This window comes from Macrosteles quadrilineatus, unplaced genomic scaffold (assembly GCF_028750875.1).
Source record: "Macrosteles quadrilineatus isolate MER2022 unplaced genomic scaffold, UCM_ALF_1.0 Scaffold_7__1_contigs__length_78375512, whole genome shotgun sequence".
Taxonomy (NCBI): Eukaryota; Metazoa; Arthropoda; class Insecta; order Hemiptera; family Cicadellidae; genus Macrosteles; species Macrosteles quadrilineatus.
In genome coordinates, this window is record NW_026542600.1 from 73,680,307 (window position 1) to 73,702,517 (window position 22,211).

The window sequence follows — 22,211 nt, forward strand, 5'->3', positions numbered from 1 at the left end:
CAAACTAACGAAAATTTGCATTTTTGTGGTGGGCGAGTCTGCGCCGAGAAGGTAGCATTGTTGCCGTGGGGGAGGTAGGTTAGTTTAAAGTCTATTTATTGAAAAACCTTCTGGTAAATTTACGGTAGCCTACACCAGCTGACTTCACTAGTCCTTTTATGTAAACATCTTTCTGGTCTCAAAAGAGTGCAGAAACCAGCTGCTCCCTCTGCTCCCTGTGTAGTGTGGTAAAAATATATTGTGTATTTTTTTACTTTTCTATGGCTAAACTGAGAGAAATATGGGAAAATCACTCCTAATACAAGCCTTCACAATCCCTGGTTGAAAAAATGCAGGTTATCAAATTAAACAACTTTATTAATGTGACTTGAATAAAACAAGATTATATAAAAATATGGTAAATGTGAATTCACATCTGTCAGTGAGTGAGAGGGCCCCAGAACATCTTGCTAGGGCTCTTGTGGTCTTCGGAAAGGAAGAATTGTCGGCCAAGTTTTACAAACTCCTTCAAGCTTATCTGGCCATCGTTATTCTCGTCAATCACACTGAATGAGACCACAGCCGCCTAAAAAACATATCAGATCAGCATAAATAATTTGTGTAAAAAGTTATTGACATTAGTAGATATTCTTATGTTTGATGATATAACACAAATTAATAATTTAAGGATACAACATAGAGCACAAGAAGTGAGGATAGCAGGATTGCCTGAATGTGAAAGAGTCCAAACAGGTCCAAGAAACACAAAATTTTACACTACATGCACATAGCACCAGAACATTTCAGTGTCACAAAAACAGTGGGCCTAATGGTGTTGCCAACAGGAATACATTATATATCACAGTTTCAGTCGATCTTGTAATATACTTTATATACGTAAATATGTATGTAAGCCTGCTTATTAGGTTGGTATTGAAAGGTCTAGGTATATAAAGGTCTAGATTTAGGTTTGGGAGTTGTAAAGATTTGGTGAAGCACTGGTAATTCCCATTTTCTCGGTTGTGACTGATTACACTGAGGAGGCAGGGGTCGACAACTTTTGTTGTGTAACAGTCATTAAAATTGGGGTTTATGAGGCTTTGGGCATTTTGTACTACTGGTTTGTCTTTGTATCATAAAAAATGGTGAGTCAGTGGCTCAGTTGGTAGTGCCACGGACTTTGTGCCCAAGGCAGCGATGTTTTGGGTTCGGATCCTGGTACCTGACACAGCTTTTTATCAGTACATTTCACCCTTGAACTGTTCCAGAACACCTCTTACTTTGCTGGGTGTGTTTCTTGCACAGACCTCAGTGGCCCATGTGGATGGGGCAAAAACAAGGCAAAAGAGGCTGCGAACCTCTCTAAAATAACATAAAATAACATCACGTCTGTGGCCAATAATCCTGGTTCTGAAGCTATTGAAGCATATAGGCCAACATACTGTGCATCACATTGGTAAATAATATTCATTGTTTCACGAGTGTTGAAACCTCAGAAATTAATCAAATTATTATTATTTTCACCTCATCATATCTTTCTGTTATTTATTTATTAATTTAGATTTAGTATTTGATAAAATAATGTTATGTTTGGACGCAACTAAAATCGACGCACAGGCTTGATGCCCATGCCGGCTTATTCCTTATCAACATGTACACGCTTTGTTACACATAGATGTAATGCAAAGGTAAATTATATTTTTTTCCTTTAAATATTTATGTACAAATTTGGTAAATACTTTGTTGGAATAAAGATATAATTAATTCATTCGTTCAATTCATTCATTCATTCATATTAAGTTATCTTGTTATCGAACTGGAAAAGGTTTTGCTTGTGGTGTTTATATTATACGTTTTGCACCTTTTGCTTTCACAGGCAAATGACCTCTGAGGGCATAAATTGGTTGGATTATTGTTGGACAGGTCAGGAATTTTTGGGTGGACTGACATACGGAGGTTGTGTGGTTGTCTGAAACAAGGTTTGGCGGATCTGTTGAAAATTTAAAGATGAATGATTGATTTAATTCAGTTTGTCATTTTAAGGGAACAAACCTCAAGTTAGGATTGTAAGACAAAACTCATTGATTATGTGTTCTTTTTTTTTACACTCAGATCTTATGTTTTTTAAATGTATCATATGAATTTTGGCTTCAGTGACCACAAGGTTCAGCCACAATTCTCTGATTACACAACTTAGACAACCCATCTCAGTACACCACTGTGAGTAGAGTATTGCTTTGAAGTTGCAGATTTTGCCAGAAGTGATGCTTTTGAATGGTAGCGCAATATTAAAATACCAACCAGGACCCTATTTAATCAGCATAAATAAAAAAAGTTTAACCAATATTCAAATATGGTACCTACATTGCAAAAAATCAAACAATAAAAATTATTTGTATGGAAAAAAATACATACAAAATTATTTGTATGAACGTGATTGAGAGATAAAAATTTTTCATATATATAAAAGTAGAGTAGAACCCCAGTTAACTGAAATAATGGGGGGAGAGCAATTTCGGATAGTTCCCCCCAGATCCCCCCTACCACTTAGGTTTTTCCTAACCCTCCTGATCTGTTAGGCACGTCGCACACTAAGTCCGCTCATTTCAGTCCGTTTCGCAAATTTCAAAAAAACATGTATTCAAATGTAGAACCCCACACTGGGTCCGCTCAGTTCAGTCCGCTCCGTCCATCTCAGCCAGTTTTGGGTTAGCGAGCGATTTGGATGGAAGGTATGGAGGTGCCGCGCATGTGCATTGCAGAGTTGTCAGTCTTGTGCAACTGAACTCGGGTGGTCTGACACATGTTTGTAGTAGGCCTCCTGGTTGATATTTATTAAATATGAGTTTCGACGAACTACTGATTTCACTGTCACACAAGGATTACTACAACTTTACAATGAAGGAGGCCGCGTGGGAGGAAATATCATTGATACATTGATACTGTGAACCCATAATCATCTCTTTTTCCTTACAATTTTATCATCTTCTTATGCAGCTAGTGCCAATGTGATTACAGCAATTTCTTCATCACTACTGGTGGAACTCATAACTAGGAAATCTCGACACAAGTAATTTACTTGTGAACAATGTCAGTGTTTGTCGTCCACTGGCGTTTGGCGCTCAAAAACGACTGAACTGAGTGGACCGAACTGACGCAGTGTGTGGGAAAACTACCGGAACTGAGCTGACTGACCTGAGCTGAGCTGAGCGGACTGAACTGAGCGGACTCAGTGTGCGACGTGCCTTACCCGGCTTTGCGAAACCCCTCCCATTACAAAGTACTGGCTAAACTACTGATGTAAACTATACATTTGGTAGAGTTAAATTAGTAAATCACTGTTCTTTTCTATCTAAACATTTTGTTACTAACTTAAAGAACATATACTTACTTCATTGGACAATCCAAGACACTGAAAGAACAACTTGTACTCTTGTACGGAAATTAGTCCACTTCTGTCTTTGTCAAGAGCCTGTAATTATTCAAATCAAAATATAGAATACATTATATATTTTAAAATTATTTTCTTATCGCACTACATGTGTCTCAAAGCTTTCATTTACTTGAAAATAAGTAGTTTCTTTAGAATTAGATTAGAATTAGAATTAGATTCCAGTTTCTAAGAAGTTAGAGTACGCTCTAGGAAGTCTTCACATAGTCTCATTTATTTTAAAGGCATTCGTTCTTTAAACATGTGGTTCAGTATTTAATGGTCTTTCGGTTATTGTCTAAAAAGTGTCTTTTGTCTACTATGTCTTTTGTATGATCATGATATTTTTGAGTTCTCTCTTCTTTTAGTTTATAATAATGGAACAGTTTAAATCATTTTGCAGTTGCTACCAAAGATTTACTTGTTATTGAAAGGATCATCAATTAAGGGCCCATCGATAAAAAAGTAGAGCCATTGTCATCGAAATGTATTTGTCATTATAATAAATTGAGCTTCATATTTCAATGAGAAATTGATCAAAAGATTAGTGTACAATGGAGGTGAGATGTTTATTATATCTTAGTTGACTAAGATGCTGTTTCTTAAGCCAAAGCTAAAAGAGTTAAAAGGGATAGAAGGCTTTGTTCATTAAAACACCCATTATCAAGGGCATTTGAGTTCAATAAAAAAAATTAAATCGTACAAGATAGATCCTTTTCAAACATTTGAAGGCAAGTACTTTAACCTCTCTATTTTTTATTTACTTACTTTGAACAAGTAAGGGAGGAAGGTGTGGACCTTCTTTCTAAGCTGTTTGTCATTTATAACATGATGCATATCATCAAGGTATTGCTCCGTGGTGACCATGTTATAAGGGTCAATACTTCCCCATCGCTCTTCCCACATACGCTGTAACAAAAATTAACATTTTTACCCACTAAGACTAGGTATAATCATAATTAACTATCATAATTTTTCAGGTAAATTAATAACACTTACGATGCTGATCAAGAAGATATTCAAATTAATTTTACCGATAATCTGGAATAACACGTTTATGGAAATCTCCGCGTTCGCATGAGATCTTCACTATTTTGCCGTTAACGTAAGAGTTGCCATTCATGTTAATGTAATTCATATTCAATTCAGTTATTTTCCTAAAAAGCGTAGTTAGTTTTAAAATATGTAATAAACTCCATGTACCATGTAACAAATGTATGTAATTGGTGACTTAAAGTTCCATGTGGATCTGTATATGGATCCTGAGAGGCCCTGGCCGTTATATGAGCTATGTGCTGAAACGGGCTAAGATTAGGCGTAATAATGATCCCCAAATCCTTCACTCTGTCTACTTTGGGTAGAATAACACGATTTAAAGAGTAGTCAAAGTTGAGGATCCTAGTCTCACGCTTGAAATTTTATTTATTGAAAATAAGTTTACACGTGAATTTTGTAATTTCCAGGTATTTTATCATGTTCAAATTTATTTTGATTTCTAAAAATGAAGTTTCCTTATCCCTAAAACCATTAAATTACTTACCTTGATAATATTGTTTAACTCCTGTTGATGGTGGGGAGAAAGATGACCGAGGTCTACAAATCGGTCAACTAGAATCTGTAGATCATCGAATGATATAACCCCGTCTTTGTTGAGGTCTAAAATTCCATGGAATGTCCTCATCTTTCTCCTCCAAAACTCACTGGCTCCCTAAAAAAATTCAACTTTAAAACTATTTTAGCAACATGAATGTTAGATAATGGTTCTACATGAAATTTAGCTGTCTCTTAAGTTTTCACATAACACTGAAACAAAAACAAATCATTTGCCTATGAAAAAAAAATTAAGTTACAATTCTGACTGTTCTAAATTGTATATAAATTAAACTGTAAGCTGTAATATGCACTCTTACTAACACCCAATAAATCACCATCCCATGAGCTTACTTTTATCTTAAAATTGTATCATAAAATGATCAAAGTTATCATTTCAATCACAGTAAACAATTTGACAAGTATAAAAAAACTAATAAAATTTCAAATGAGTTGTTTTCTTAAGAGTCTTCCGTAGTGGAAGCCATGTTGGATTTCTTCCCCATAAGAACAATGTTAACTTTGGGTCCAAATATCTCATCAGCAAATTGTCATATAATTATGGATAAGGAGTTAAATTTAAGGAATTGCGGTCCTCTAGAGATTGACGTTTTTTATTTCACAATTTTTAATTTTTATAATGAATAATTGATTATTAATTAGCTTAAAATTAAGCTAATTATTGAAAGGAAATGAAAATGGATTTTCGAAATTCAAAAACCTCAGTCACGAGTCTATTATGTTAAAAATACAAATTATAAATTTCAAAGCTATATCTTAACAAATAACGCCGTTACGTGTCCACAAATGATGTAATGTTTAACATTGTTCTTATGGGGAAGAAATCCAACATGGCTTCCACTAAGGAAGACTCTTAATATACAGGGTGTTCAAAAAGGGTAGGGACATAATTTATGTAGTGATTCCTTGGGTCAAAATAAAGAGAAAATCAACAATCAAACTTTTTCTAAAATCGCTTTGTTAACCAGATATCGCCCATTTTGTATTTTTTACATAAACATTTTTATTTTGGTACCTATGTATGTTAAGGTAGAAGCAACCCGTGTGAGAAAACAATTTTTATCTTGGTCTCATTTGAATTTTCAAAATGGTGGCCATTTAAAACTTTTTAATTTAAATTACTTAAAAATGGTTGATTTTATGAAAAATGTTAAGAACACTTTTATTTAGTATTTAAAGTGCCCTATCCAATGACACCAAATTCAAAAAGATCAAATAAACAATAGCTGAAATATCAAGATATTTTTGTAAAATGAGGTTGAAATGGGGCTAAGCTAGTCCGGTTTCAGGTTTGCCTTGTTTTACAACTAAAAATCGTGATAGTTCAGTTATTTTTTATTCTATCTTTCTTAACTTGGTGTCATTAGATAGGACACTTTAAATACTAAATAAAAGTGTCCCTGACATTTTTTTATGAAATCAGCCTTTTTTAGTAATTAAAATTTAAACTTTTTAAATGGCCACCATTTTGAACTTTTGAATTGCACCAAGATAATTTTTTTCTTACATGGTTCGCTTCTACCTTTTTAACATACATACAAAGTTTCATAAAGATAAAGATGTTTATGAAAAAATACAAAATGGCGGATAACTGGTTACCGGAGCGATTTCGGAAAAAGTTTTATTTTTTACTTTCTTCTCATTCTGACCCAAGGAATCACTATGTAAATTATGTCACTACCTTTTTGAACACCCTATATATTTCAATAACAAGTAGCCTACATTTCCAGTTTTTATGTGAAATTATAAAGAGACCTTTCCCTGTAACGAACATGGAGTTCAAATACGACATATGGGCTCTTCATTATAGCATAGATAAAAGGAGTATTAATGATTTTAGGCAAAATACATACTAATAATGACTCTTCATTTGGGGACTCCGCCGAGTTTCGGCGTTTCGTCGGAGCATGTTTTACATTGGTTCAAATGGAACCCTTTTATGCAACTGGGTTTTCCGTCGGGCGGAATGTAGCGCTGCCAACCTACCCCTGTACTACTGTCATACACAGTATCGAAATCGCCTAATCATTGTAAATAAAGGATCATTATTCATTGTAATAGATTAAAGAGTACAAATAAAGAGATGTAATTGGGGAAAAAATGTACTGGCCGAAAATTACATTTTTGTTTAAATCCGCGGAATAATACAGCTTTACTGTTTTGTAGGAATAATATGACTTTTGTATTCCCGGGACTGACATGGGGATTTTTGTATCGAAGGTATAACCCCGGGATTGATACTTTTTCTTAATATTCTTCTTGATATCTTTCTTTAAGCACAAATAGGTATAAACCAATAAGCAAGAATCCATCTTGGGTCACTGTCACTGATGATGGCCAAATGAACAAAGTTGGCAGCACTGACAACCCCCAACGGGTATCATGAAAAACAGCGGATTCTGCTCGGCGGGGAAACTGCATAAAAGGATCATCGATTCCGCCCGACAATTTCGCCCGACCGAAAACGTCGTGCATAAAAGAGGCCTAAAATATTGTTGTTGACAGAAGTTTATGAAATTACTCTGCTGTGGACAGGTAAATGGTATTGGAATTTTTACAAATGTCTTCAATAATGGAAAGAAGCACTAAAGGAATGGAGATTTTAACTGATTTTGACTTTGAAGCTGCTTTCAGAGTTTACTACTGTCATAGAGGTACTGTCATTGGTTCTTTGGTACTTTCAATACCACATCCTTCTCTTACAAGAGGTGTCAACAGATAAGTAAAGTTGGGGAAGAATAGCAATGAACAGATATACTGTACTAATAAATAGGTTCACTACTGGTAAGATGTGCTGGGACACTAATGAGAGGAGCGATTATGGAGTGGTCCCAGAGGTACCAGGTTCAAATCCTACCAAATCACCAAATGCTTTTAGCTATGTCATAACACCACAACCCTCTATTCCTAGCCTTATGTCCAAGCCTCAAAGCTAGGACTCAATTTTATTGATAGCAATTAAATGTTTAGCAAAAATAAAAATAGCTCTAAATCTACAATTGTTTTTCTCTAATGATCGTGTAAATTTTTATAATATTCAGTTTCATTAACTAGATATAACAATCTTAATCGAGTGGTCAAAACATACTTTCCAGTTTAATGTCTTACCCTTTCTTTGTGCTCAGTTTCATAATCAGAATCCGAGTCGGAATCTGACTCAGATTGATTGACAAGTTCCTGTTCCTTTTTCCCTGAAGCCGACCTGCTATACAGTCTCAGCTCCTTTAAAACATAGAAATAAAATATTATTTAAAAATTTGTGATAGATTACGGAAATATATACATATAGCAGATAAGTTTGGTGCACCATTTTGCACAATACATCTATGGGAAGTTAATTATCAGTAATCTGAATGCTAGTTTTTCACAAATGTTAATGAAAAAGATTTTGAAGCCTTGTTTTAGCCAATTTTTTTTCTTACTTGCTGTGGTCAAAGTTTGGCTAGTGTCCGCCAAAAAAGAGTATCAAAACATAAACAGAAGATTGTTTATATTTTAGGTATAATTTTAAGAGGTTTTTTCTGGTTTTATAAGTTTACATATTTAAGTAACCCCATCTTTTGATTTATTAATGTATTTAAATAATATTTTAAATCTTTCATGTTTTATTTTTATTGATGCTATCTCCAGCGATGGGTTTTAACATAGTATGAGAAACTCTGTATGTACAATGTTCAATTATGCGATGAGCGATCATATGAAAGAGGCATCTATAACAGAGCGATCTATAACAATGATAAGGTAATAGATTCTCTAATGTATGCAATCGATACAAGTTTACTAGGGTCAGGGTGTCCACAGAAAATTTGTCTTTAATTTCCATGACTTTCCATCACTATCCATGTCCGTTTACCATTGATTTCCACGCCTCACGAACTTTACTTGAAAATTATAATACAACTACACACACGAATTGCCTGGACAAGTTATTTCACAGAAAGTGCTGAAATATGTATCAACAGATAACAACAGAGTACAATAGGTACAACAATGAAATACAGACTCAAAACTCATAAACTAATACAACTGTAATAAATTGAGTTGTCGAACATTTGTGAAAAATCCTGAAAAATGCTATAATGGGTTTAAGGCCAACTATACTCCGCGCCAAAGCTGGTGGCGGCTGAGGGATTAGGGCGGCCAGGTCGGTGAGCATGTCCGACCTATGTAGTCCTACCTGGCCGTCCTAATCCCTCAGCCGCCACCAGCTTTGGCGCGGAGTATAGCGCATTGAATGGTTCCCTCAAATCCCTCCATCATTGGAGATTTCCATGACTTTTTGCCTAATTCCATGACTTTCAATGACCAGAATTTTTTTCCATGACTATCCCTGACTTTCCAGAATGTGGACACCCTGTAGGTCATGGTAGCATGAACTAAACTTATGACAATAAAACTAATAACAGGACCAAATATCATTATCTAAAATAGGCTATGACATTGTATTTTCTATCCATCAGCATGTTGAATTTAGCTGGTGAAACCAATAGTCCCACTTTGGTAGCATAATAGAGGTAAGATATAAGATGAAGGTAAGATATAAGATTAAGATATAAGATAAGTAAGAGTAAGATATAAGATTGAACCTCTATACCTGAAGGAGAGGATGGTAAACAGTTCTATCCTGAGCATTTTGAACATATGGACAACTTCCATTCCCCTGAAACAATTGAAAATAAATGTATCAAATATCACAGTGTTAAACAACTATAATATGTAAAAGAAGGAAACATACTACTATATTCTGAATATTTAATAGTTTGCAAAAGTCCTATTGTATGTGAGAAATATTGAAAGATGTTTTGTTGTATTCCTGAAAAAAATCGCTTGTTTTTAACGAATTTCCCATAGCCTTTATTATTGTAGACCAGGACCCGGGACCGATTTCCTTTTTCGTTTTGAGGTCCCTTGAGGCCAAAAACACCATCCGTTCAAATTCATATATATATATATGAGTCCGTTAGCACGATAACTCGAGCAAAAATGATCCGATTTTGATGAAATTCAGTATAAACATGTAAACCTATACATTTGTTCGAACAAGTTCACGAACCAGCATGATGGGACTATGGGAACGGGTGTCCAGGGGGGGGTTTTATGGGGTAAAAATTGGATTTTCTCATTTTTGAAAAAAAAAAACATAAAATTTAGCAATTTCTTTCCAAACCATTTTGTAGAGCTTAAAAAACGAATAATTTAGTATAATGAAGCGTTATTATGCGCCTAATGGTTACGGAGAAAATTCCAAAAAATTTTTAATTTAATATTCCCACGTTATTCTTATAGTGAATAAGTAAACTGTTGTAGTTTACTTGTTTATGAACATATTTTTTATCAAATTTGGAAAATGCATTTATTTCTAACTAAACTATTAACATTTTACAAAAAAAAAAATCACTTTTACCCTCCCTGTTGCAGCAAACTTAAGTACTATTTAAATTAATTTAAATAAGGAATGAATGTGATATTTTTAAGGAGACATTTTACTGTAAATCCAATCGGGCAAATGGAAATTCGCTTAGTCTGCAGGTTTGCTGCGGCGAAGGTATTTTTTGTCTATGGTAATTTGTACACAAATTTACTTTTGCCTGAAATTTGATTCGTGAGTCACCAGTGATCCCGGAGTGAACGTGTTGGCGGCATTGTCACCTAGCCTCTGGGCCAGTAGACCAGAATCATTAAACTAGCCATGCTATGACACTACAGTACTGCAATAAATAATAAGGCATAAATGATTTTATTTCAAAGAACATTCTTTGAAAATGACAGGACTATGGGTAATTTTGAAAAATTATAATTTCACTGTGGGCTTTATTCCTGACAAAAAACATTTATTTCAATTAAATTTGACCATGACCATTGACTGAACATGGTCAACTATCTGATTTAATTAAACAGTGTTGTAGTAAAAAAAATTAAACACAGACCAAAACTTCAAATTAAGATAAAAGTAAAAAGATTCTTACGTGGGTACAAGATTCCTCCAAATATGGCTATTAATCTGACTAGTTTAGATAGTACAGCTATGATGCCATTGCCATTGTAACTCTGAATCAAATCTAATTAATTCACTTTATGAAGTTCAATTAGCCCCTAACTGCTGCTGAGCTCTTCTCTACCACTGTTTCACCCATGTCACAGATTGCACTATCAAGGTCAATATGCACCGAATCTACATACTAAGTCAATTTCCTTTTTTAGTTTAATTTTAAATAGTCTACAACATAAGTAGATTCAAACCTAAACTCAAGCCAGAGGTAAATAGAAAAACATAGTTTCTAGGAAAAATAAACAAGTTTTTAAACCTGCCATGAAGTAAAAGAGTATGGAATAGTTTATGAAGGTACTCTCTCATCATTTCCATAAACAATGATTAAAACAGTAATTAGTTTATTCACCTTTAGGATAACATGCGTGAATGTATGTTTAAAATTTAAAATATCTTGTTATTCCATGGAATAATAATGTAATAAATTAAATTTTTTGTCTCAAGCTGTATTGACTTGTTGTAAACAATAAAAATATTTTTACTTCGAGAAACAAATCTAAGCCCATTAAAAATACACTTACAACGGTTGGATCAGGTCAGTTGGATTTAATTTGAATGTAGGCCTAATAAAATTTCCCAAAATTGGAAAATGTTACAAATTTACTTAAAAGTGTTTTTATTCAACATGACAGAGATATTGGACGTAGGTCTTACCATTAAGACCAAAATTAGCTATTTCCTAATAGGGGAAATTCACTAAAAGGATGTAAACGTTATGATTTCAACTCATAAGCCGTAATTTTAAAAACAAAATCTGACTTGAACTAACGAAAACAACATTTCCAACTCAAATCACTAATTATCACTTCTAATTGGTTTCTCTTGTGTATAATTAGTGGAAGATTGAAGTCTTCATTGACTAGAGCAGAGTTGGATTTTGGTCCAGTTTAGTACTTATTTAGCATAATTGCTACTTGTTTGGGACTAGCATTCCTGAACACAACTTTAAATTCATATTTTAAAGCATTGTCGGAGTACAAAACAAATATTTACAGTAATCTATTATCAGTTGTAGACTTTGGGTTCCAAATGTTCTAATCTTCATGGTTATGATTGACAAGTATTGCTTCAAAGATTCTATAACTGAGGTACTCAGTATTTATTTGTATTTTGTCACATTGTTAGACATTTCAGTAAGTTTTTTAATTGATTACCGTACTCAACTTAGCCTTACATAAACAAAGGTGTTTTTTGTAAAAATATTAATAAAATATAAAGAAAGAAATTTGCTGATTTGATAAAAATATATCCATAAACAACAAACTACAACAGTTTACTTTTCTCCATAAGATTAACGTGGTAATTTCAAATGAATTTTAGGATTTTTCTCCGTAGCCTACTTTTAATCCTACCACAAAGCTTTATAACATAAGAAATTATTTGTTTTTATAGCCTACATGACGGTTAAATTAGAAATTGGGCATTTTTATGTTTTAAGGGTAAAAACGTGGAAAATCAATTTTGGAAAAATAGTAAAAACCTGATCCTGCTAGTTCTCGAATTTATCCAGGTGGATACATCCATGCCAAATTTCATCAAACCCGGACCAAAATTAGGTACTCAAGTTGAGTTACTGGAGTTGAGTTGTCGTGTTGATGGACACACACACACATCAAATGGAAAGTGAATCTGTCCCGGGCCCCCGGGCCTATGTCTTGCCGTGCTACCTACGGTAATAACTACTTACCTATAGAGAAATTCGCTTAAAGGACCAAAGTAAACATCTCTAAAGAGTAAAAAAATCTTCAAGCAAAGATGCCAAAACCGTTAATTAGATTGATATTTGTGTATTTTAAGATATGTTACTCAATTACACATGTTTAATTTGGATAAAAACCTTTTATAATTAGAAGATCCGTAAACTTCATCCAAAGAATTTAATTAGGATTTTTATAAATCAACTTTATGATTATTGTACCAATGGCATGGCATTGATGAAGTTGAAAGTTAAATGGCTCTCAATGTTTGGAAGGGAAACAGGTCAAGGTTCAATGCTCTTTGTCTGGCGATTCCAGCTCGGTCGGGGCCTGCAAACAAAAAGCAAAAAGGGTCCGGGGCGGAACTGGTCGGGTGTGTGTTCCCGGTGAAGGGGGGGGGGTGGATGCTAGGGTCCTCGTCCCTTGGCTCCTCGATTCCCCGGTCCTCGTTAAAGTGAAAGTTGCGAATTGGGCGGAAGCCAACTCGGACCAAACACGAACGCGGAAAATCCGTCCGAAATTACGATCGTTTAAAGCGTCGTTTGAATATAATACTAGAGTCAAACACATTTTGCTTATCAATTAATAGTTTCTTGTTTAGCATTTTACGTGGTGGCGTTATTATCCAAATGTATAAAAAATATGTACATCTTCGAACACTTTTCGATATAACTACACTTAACAGTAGTGTGTATTTCCAATATTTGCATGGAACCTTTCTTTGTTGACTATAGTTAACTTTGTTAGTTTGTTTATTAGTAAGTGCAACTGAACGATCATAAGACATAAGGCATTGATCTTTAGGCAATTACATGCAATCGATCGACAACGCCCCGCCGTCTCAAAAAACGAGTTGAATTTACCAGTAAAAGAAAACTTTTATTATTTTTGAATTTATTTTAAAATATAATTTTACTGTAACCACCTTAGCCATATGAAATTGAACAGTCAACATAGTATATAACCCTTACTATGAATTAAGCCGTTATAAAGATTAAATGATCCAATGAAAGTAGCCTAAGTAACTGACTATGTAGTCAGTAGTCTATGAATTAAACTACATACATAATTTTCACACGACTTTGCCTTTAGAATATCTTCCACCCAAGATTTACAAAATGAAGAATGTGTTTAAAATGCCCTCATACTCACATTGATTTTTACTTTCTCCCCCTATACCATAGTGTATGGAGAAAGTATGGTTTTCGTCAAAATTTTCGAATTTGAGTTTTGAGTTGTTATATAAGTTTCGGGTCCCCCTGAACCAAAAAATTGTGGTTTTATAGAAGTGGTGTCTGTGTTTGTGTCTGTATGTATGTGTGGATGTCTACAGAGCTACAGACCACATATGTAGTTCAATTTTGATTAAATTTGGTATGTAGGTGTGTATTGGTATTTGCGTATCCATGGTATCTCCAGCGGTTATTTTCATTTTTTTGAAATTTTGATTTTTAATGGCGATTTTCTCATAAATACACGTAAATAACGTAAAAATATAAATTTCTCAAAAATGGCCCGAACGATTTTAATACATATTTAACATGATAGTTCTGAACAAAATGGTACCACTCCAATTTCCGTATAAGTTATGGTTCAAAAGTGATTGTAAGTTATGTTATTTTCCTATAAAATAACGGAATATTCAATAAAAAAAAACACACAGTTTTGATTAAAGTTAGTCTAGTATGTTATGGTCCTTATAATTCTAAACATTAATGTACAACCCTTAATTGCTGTAAAAATTACGGTTCAAAAGTTATTGCAACTTTTGTGTTTTTCCCTTTAAAATATCATAGTTACTCCCACTGCTAACCCCATGATAATATAATATATGTAGTTATTGTTGACAAGCTTATGGGAGAAAGCGAATGGGAATGGGAGAAAGTAAGTCAGATTGCTGATACCGTTTATTAATCAAATGTTCATCCTAGGGAGTTAAGGGAGGCCCTTGTCTCTTTATTTTGTGGTTCTGCTGAAATCTCAGTAATAATAATTATAAAAATCTTAACAAGCGTTATTATACAGACCTGGTTTAGAGCTATAAATCAATGGCTGGATTTGCCAAAGAACGGTCCCCTGGAAATAAATGTCGAAGACCATAGTATACGTAATCGCAAGCGGGCAAACTCCCTTTCACTCTTTTACGATTATTACTCATGATTGCAGTTTACTTGTTAATGACGGCTCTTGTGCATAACTGAGTTACAAGTGGTTTCGTCATTGCGAATAAGTAAAAGGGCGATCAACTCTGGCTTAAAACCAGTTGGAATTCAGAAACAGGCTAAATATGTAAAGGCATTTCTTCTCGGTGGCGCCAGGAATTTCTGATACAGTATTATCTTTCATGATCCATTCTTGTTGTTGAGTCGCCACTTCCCGGTGGAATTCCTGATTTACCATGAACTCAAGTGTCCGATTTCCACATAACATTCAAACATCGTACATCGAGTAACAAAAGACCGTTCAATGGAGTGTTTGTTCTTAGTAGGCCTATAACTTGTAATACTTTCATTGCTAGCTGCTTGCCTGTAATATTTATTCAAGTATGCCGCCTACTGTGATTTAACTTATTTTATACTTAATTACTAGTGCATGTATTTTTAGTAAGCCTGTCTGTATTATTTATAATTTATCTTATAGGTACTTATTAATCGTGCATGTAAACCTTTAATTGATTGCATGTATCTCTCTGTTTACCTTGCTTACTATTTATTGACATGATCTATTGCATTTTATGTATAATGTTTAATGATCGAATAAATCTATCTATCTATATATGTGTGTTCGTTAGCGCGATAACTCGAGCAATAATGGCCCGATTTTGATGAAATTTGGTACAAACGTGTAAACCTACGTTTATTCTAACGAGTTCGCGAATCAGCATAATCGGACCATGGGAACGGGGGTTTATGGGGGGTTTTATGGGGTGAAAATGGGGCTTTCCCATTTTTGACCCTAAAAACAATAAATTATGCAATTTCTTCCTAAACCATTTTGTAGAGCTTATAAAAAAGAAATAATTTAGTAGCCTATATTGAAGCACTGTTGTATGCCTAACGGTCGCGGAGAAAATTCAAAAAAAGTAATTTTAAATTTCCATGTTATTCTTTTGCAGAAAATTAAAACTGTTGTAGTTTACTTGTTTATGGATATATGTTGATAATATTTGGCAAATTTATTTATTTCATCCTATACTATTGACGTATCGTCAAAAACACGTTTTACCTTCCCCGTAGCAGCAAACCTAAGCACTCGGTGGTTGTAGACCATTTCCTAACACAAGGTGGCTATTTGTCGGATATCATCATTAAATCTTTACCTTGGGAACGACCATCAGATTGCCACCTTGATCAAGATTCACGATTCACCCTTTGCAAGGTGGTTTTTAGGTAAAGATGTCACTTCTACACCGCCTTATTTATATTGGAGACCGATTGTCGGAGTGACTTTTTGACGTTTTCCTGGCAAAAATCCGACTCACGGTTCCCGTTCCCACCATGCAACAGTTGTGGGATAGTCAATAAAGACAAGGCAATCAGAAGAAATTGTTTTTAACGATTGTTTGGAGTGGGGGCGTTATTTTTAGCTAAAAATTCCCAACAAAATTCTGGGCAAAAGGAAAAACACACTCAACTCCAACTTAATGAAATTTGTAGACGAGTTATTTCAACTCCTGAAGCCTCTCCAGTACCTCTTGACTGGTGCGGTCCGATTGTTTAAGTTTGGGAATGAAACTAAAACACGATGATAATAGAGCATGAAATTTGGTGGGTTAGAATCACAGACAAAAATAGACTATTGGTCTATTAGTATGTGGTCAGAATGTTACTGTATGGACATGTGTCTGCGCGTATTTTTCTTCACATCGTCGGTTGGCTTATCGGGTTTAGACACTTTCCAAAACACAGCCAACCAGTGATGGCCTTGAGCATTTAAAGGCAATGACCGAAAGACAAACCCGCACAACACATAACAGATCTGACACAATTACGAACAAGGCACACGTGTATCGTGTGATCGAACTCTCTCACACACACACAGTAAATGCACGGGCGTAATGTATGTAAATTAATACAGTAACAGGATGTTCGTATTATCCATCTTCCCTTATTGTGTTTTGAGTTCATCAATTGTACTGCAGAAGAAGTTCTTGAAGATTCAATAATGGGTAATACGGTTAACTGATAAGCATCGAAGTAAAATTAAGAATGGTAAACATTTTATATTTATGTCGGGTAAATTTGCTAAACTACGCATACATAGCAGTTTCAAACAACGATACAGTTGGTGTTTTCATGTTGATGCTGTGAGAATAATCTATTTGTTTTTGTTGTCTACACATGAAAGTAGATCTCTTCCCCCAACTAAGGGATCAAATTTCTTTACCGAGTGACCTCAATTTCACCACTAGGATATATCTTACTCTACCACCGTAGTTTATAATAGCATGTAATGGTTACTTGCATGTATGAATATGAAAGTCAACTACTCTGAGAAAGTGGTAGAAATCTAACGTGTTTGGGCAGGTTCAATAAATCAAAACTGATAGCTTAAAACCCGCTTAGTGGTTTTATGGCTTGTTAGAAATAATGTTAATACAAATGTGTTTTTTTAGTCAAATAAATAATTAGAAATATTCTAGTTATACAAAGATGGTACCGGTAATGAAAATCGAAATTGTAACAGTTTGACTGGATCGAGCTAATATAATTTAAGTTGTAAGTGGAGGAAATGTGTAAACTAACCGTCAAAACAAATTACGTACGGTATATAACAATTTAAAATCGAATTGCATAAATAATTTAATGTGGAAGGGATTTTTTTGTTATCTTAGGACAATAGAATGTGTTTGAAAAACGGTCTATATCCATGCTTGGACTTTTGCTTCGAGATTTTGTGTGATAACAGAAAGAAACGTTTTCGTTGAAAATGAATTAATTAAAAACACTCTGGCTATCTAATTTTCCTAAGCCAAGCAAGATGCTTGCAGCTGCCATTTACCATTGTTGTTACGTATTGAGAGAGTGATACTGTAAAAGTTATACACCCAGGTTTGCTGCAGTACATTGTTGTACCATTGTTGTTACGTATTGAGAGAGTGATACTGTAAAAGTTATACACCCAGGTTTGCTGCAGTACATTGTTGTACCATTGTTGTTACGTATTTAGAGGGTGATACTGTAAAAGTTATACACCCAGGTTTGCTGCAGTACATTGTTGTACCATTGTTGTTGTAGCCACTGTTGCTAAACGTGGGTTAGTTCACGAGTTCTTTGACCAGTCGAGGCCATGAGAGCTGATGTCCTTGGGTATAAACAACAATGCATTTCGAAAACGTTTTGTTGTCTGTCCCTGTTCTTTTGCTGAGTAATCTCCAATCTGCCGATAATTATAAACATAAATTATCTATAATTGCAATTAGTAGTAGTGAATTACAATTCCTGCTTTTCTTAAACACTTGCAATACCTCATCATTTTGATTTTTAAAGTAGTAGTTCAGTTTTTAGGATGCATTATCTATACGTTTAAGGTATAGCCGATTATTGCAAATTTTGTTAATCTAAACTATTAGTTTTATTGTACGGTATAGCTTTTAATAACAGTTTTAAGTATGTCAATCTCATTTCGAAAAATATGAACGTTTTCTCCAAATAATTTAGAGAATTTATATCGAAAGATCCCTACTATGGTTGATTGTATTATTGTAAAAAGTTTAGGCACATTAGTTATTACTATGTAAAATTTAACCAATAATTACAAACTAATTAAACCATGGAATCTCGATTATCTTGCATAACAACATAGTTGTATTATAATAAAATCATAATTATTATAGTAAAGTATTTGAATTCTTTTGTTCTGTTGTATTGCGGACAGAAACAATTTAGTAACCATACGTAAATAACGTAAATGCATGTGGTTGTAAGTATAAGTATATCCTATAATTGTTTAACTATATTATTCAGTCTCAATGATAACGAAGCATTTTAAGGGCAACAGTCTCTTTCGACCAAAAGGACTCAAGAACTAAACCACGGTTATGAATCACTGTTGACTTAGTTGAAACAACGAGATGACGATTAATTTGAGTTCAGTTACTCAAAAATGAAATTTTAAGCTGGTCGAGAAGTTTGGTTTGGTTAGGTTAGAACAGTGTCATCTAACCTAACTAACCAAACTTCTTCGACAACTTAAAATTTGCAGTACAGTACTTTGTTATATTCTACTATTTTGTGTATTTTCTCCACATTTATATAGCGTGTGATCAAAAACCTTTTCTAAATATTGTATTTTTCATTATTTAACCTATAAAAGGTTTCAATAAGTTATAGAAGTATAATTGGAAAAAATAGAGTTGTGGGCACGTAACGAATTTTGATCGATGAGATATTCGTATTGGAATTAGGGCCAATCGTTTCATAGATTAATTTGGCAACATTTCATTCAAACTATCTTTTTAAAACTACATGCACCACCGAAGTAGTATGCCTTAAATATTATTTTGGAATAAAGACCTCAAAAGACAATGCGACATAGTTTCCAAAATGATTTAGCGATCCTCATAGAAAATATTAATGTGAACGGAATATTTTTACTGCGCAATAATCACGTAAAAAGCATGTTTTCGAATTTAGCAAATTACCGGTAGGAAATTATAGGAAATTACGCGTACGCGTAGGAATTATAAGTAGGAAGTACGACGCAATATAAACTACTGATAACAAAGATATACTATTAATGATAAACTAACAGTACTTTCCCTATCAAGAACTAGGGTTAAAGTCCGTCTGGTTTCAATCTAAACAACCAGGACATGTCATCAGACACGTTTGTAACTATCTTATCTATCAATTCTCACACTCGAAAACCTAGTGCTCCAAATATTTATACAACTTAGTTTGGAGTAAAAATATTAGAAACAAAACAGTATTTTGTAAAACGATTTAATAAAAAATATAATAGGTAATTACAATCTACCATGATTATATTTATATTTTCATATTTACTATACCTACGTAGTTATTCTCCCTGAATACTCCCTGGGTGATATTAGGGAGGCTAGTTCAAAGAAAGAAATGATTTAATGGACCAATACAACTTTTTATCCATTAATACGTGGAAGCAATGAATGAAACCAGTATCATAGTATTGTAGTACTAAATCATTATCTTACAAAAATAATTACATTTTAATAATTGGGGAAAATACTGTAGGCCCTATCTAAATTTCATGAACTAATTAAAATGCTTTCTCCAGTATAATAAAATAAATATCCAATAATTAAAATAAAAATAAAAACCGTCACAATAAAAGTTACTGATATGTCCCAAAACGCATCGCTAATCACAATGAAACTACGCATAGGCCTAATGAGTTATTTGTGCAATAATTGAGCATTTGTCTAGGGAAAGATAAATGTGTTACAGTATGTATTATAATTAAGTAGTAGGGTATTTCAAAAATTTTATTTTTAATTTGAAGAATCTGCTAGGATGAATTGTAATTGTACACATTCATTAATTTGAGGTGAAAACTATAAACAAGTATTTAAAGTAAATACAAGCTGGAACAAGGTTATTTAAATTGAAATGCGCTACTTAAATTGACCGTGAATAATTTTTTCAACTCAATTATTAAAATTTTATTCTTTGAGTCCCAAAGGACTTAATTCAATGGTAATATAGCAAGGCAACATGACATGATGATAAATAACAAGTATTTAAATACACAATCAGGTAGGCTAGTTTGTAGTTTTAAAAATTAAGAACTGTCATTTAAAAATGAAAATTAGGGTTAAGCAAACATTTTTACTTTATAAAGATGGAAGGATTGCAAAAGTGATGTGTGGATCCGAAACAATAACCATAAAGCAAAAGAGCGTAATCTTTTGTAGACATAAAAATCTACAAACACAAAAACCAGAAACTTATAAAAATTCAACAAAATTTGCTTCATGATTGTTTACGAAACTAAACAAGTTTTACCTGGTCCAAACAGGTGACCCCGGCCGGTTGTAAAGTCTTTTGCAGGTTTCTCGAAGCCGCTCGGGCCCCTAGGCGAAAAAACAATAAAGCCATTGCTTAAACACTAACACAATTCGATAGTAGTGAGTCAAAATAAATTCAACACGACAAAACAATAGTAAACCATGTAAGAATGATTCGCTAACACAACTGGTTTCTCACTCGGTGGCCTACGGTCAGTCTCGTTTCGCTTGACTACTTTAAATCCGACTGGAGTTCGGGAGATCCGAGCCGAGTTCCTTCCTAAACGCAACTGGAACTTTTGAACTTCGAACGGCTCTCCCATTGGCTGGGACTCCACCTGGAGCGCATGCGCATACGTCCGTCTGCCGCGCCGTAGGCACCCTATTACTACACTTTGCTGATAAAGTTGGCGTTATTACAGTTATCACAATGCAAAAATGGATAAAGGGGACGATTCCCCGAAAAAGCCAAAACAGAGATTATGAGAATGTTTTAACCCAATGCTCGTTGAAAAGTGTGAAGTGTGACATTTAAGTAAGTAGAACAATCCTTACTTGTAACTCAGTAATCATCAGATACCTACAATAACGTCAATCCATACAAGGTTATTCTTTGAACAAGAACAACATTTTTTCAAGCGAAGAAGTCTCAATGCAATATGGCAATGTTCATTTTCAATTGAATATGGTCATACAACTTAAAACAATAATGAGTCAAAATTTAGGTATTAAGTCTTGGAATAAATTTAATCTATGAAACTGACCAGATCTTTTTTGTGTAATCATTTAACATATACTGTAAACTGAAACTCTTGAGAATATCCAGCGCAACGGACCACAATGTTATATATTGCAGTGAATAAAAAATAAAACAAAATCCTGGTAAAGTCGAATGAGCTTATAATGGACTGGAAAACCATGAAAACGTTGAAACAAAGATCAGAATAGATGTTAGACTTAAAAAAATACAAAATGAAAATTCCAACATAGAAACACAGCAACTAAATGCATAGGGTTTTTAAACAACCGTACTAAAAAGAGGAAAATAAATTTATCTAGAAATAGGCGATTAATATTAACCAACGGGACTGTTCAATTATGGAATGTGTTTTTACAACACCCTGCACATCGGAGAATGAATGTTTGTGAATTTGGTGATATGGCTGATAGTAGTACGTCACGAGTTACACAGCTGATGGTTTCAATAATTGACATGACTTGACCATACCAATGCCCCAACTTAATTTATCATGTTATAAATTGAGGGCAAATTAGTATCTACGTTCACGAGATATGAAAGTGTAATGTGTCTGGAATAAAGTAAATAAGTTATATTCCATAAGGTATAAAGCCTATACTACAAACTATCATAAAAAACGTACCTTTCTTGGCAGCGAGGTCTACCAAACTATGTACTATTGTATTGTATTGTATTGTATTGTATTGCAGTTACGGCAA

The 22,211-nt window shown here is 33.9% G+C and overlaps 1 protein-coding gene across 1 annotated transcript; it reads right to left on the reverse strand.

The window, feature by feature from the left end:
* Nucleotides 1-336: 336 nt before the first annotated feature.
* Nucleotides 337-21,028, reverse strand: LOC128998435 (sarcoplasmic calcium-binding protein-like). The gene is made up of 7 exons (XM_054424559.1): nt 20,752-21,028; nt 9,615-9,680; nt 8,129-8,242; nt 4,950-5,117; nt 4,178-4,318; nt 3,371-3,451; nt 337-565 (listed from the first exon to the last, which is right to left on the reverse strand). The coding sequence occupies exons 1-7, from the start codon at nt 20,842-20,844 to the stop codon at nt 419-421; spliced, it is 810 nt and encodes a 269-aa protein (XP_054280534.1). The 5' UTR covers nt 20,845-21,028; the 3' UTR covers nt 337-418.
* Nucleotides 21,029-22,211: the final 1,183 nt, after the last annotated feature.

Bases quoted from the DNA above. Each gene is read 5' to 3' on its own strand.
- LOC128998435 (XM_054424559.1), bottom strand. From the start codon at position 20,844: ATGGCTTTATTGTTTTTTCGCCTAGGGGCCCGAGCGGCTTCGAGAAAC. The intron at 4,319-4,949 runs GTAAGTAATTTA...TTTTTGTTACAG, and splicing joins AGTTAAACAATATTATCAAG to CGTATGTGGGAAGAGCGATG. The intron at 3,452-4,177 runs GTAAGTAAATAA...GAATAATTACAG, and splicing joins TCCTCCCTTACTTGTTCAAA to GCTCTTGACAAAGACAGAAG.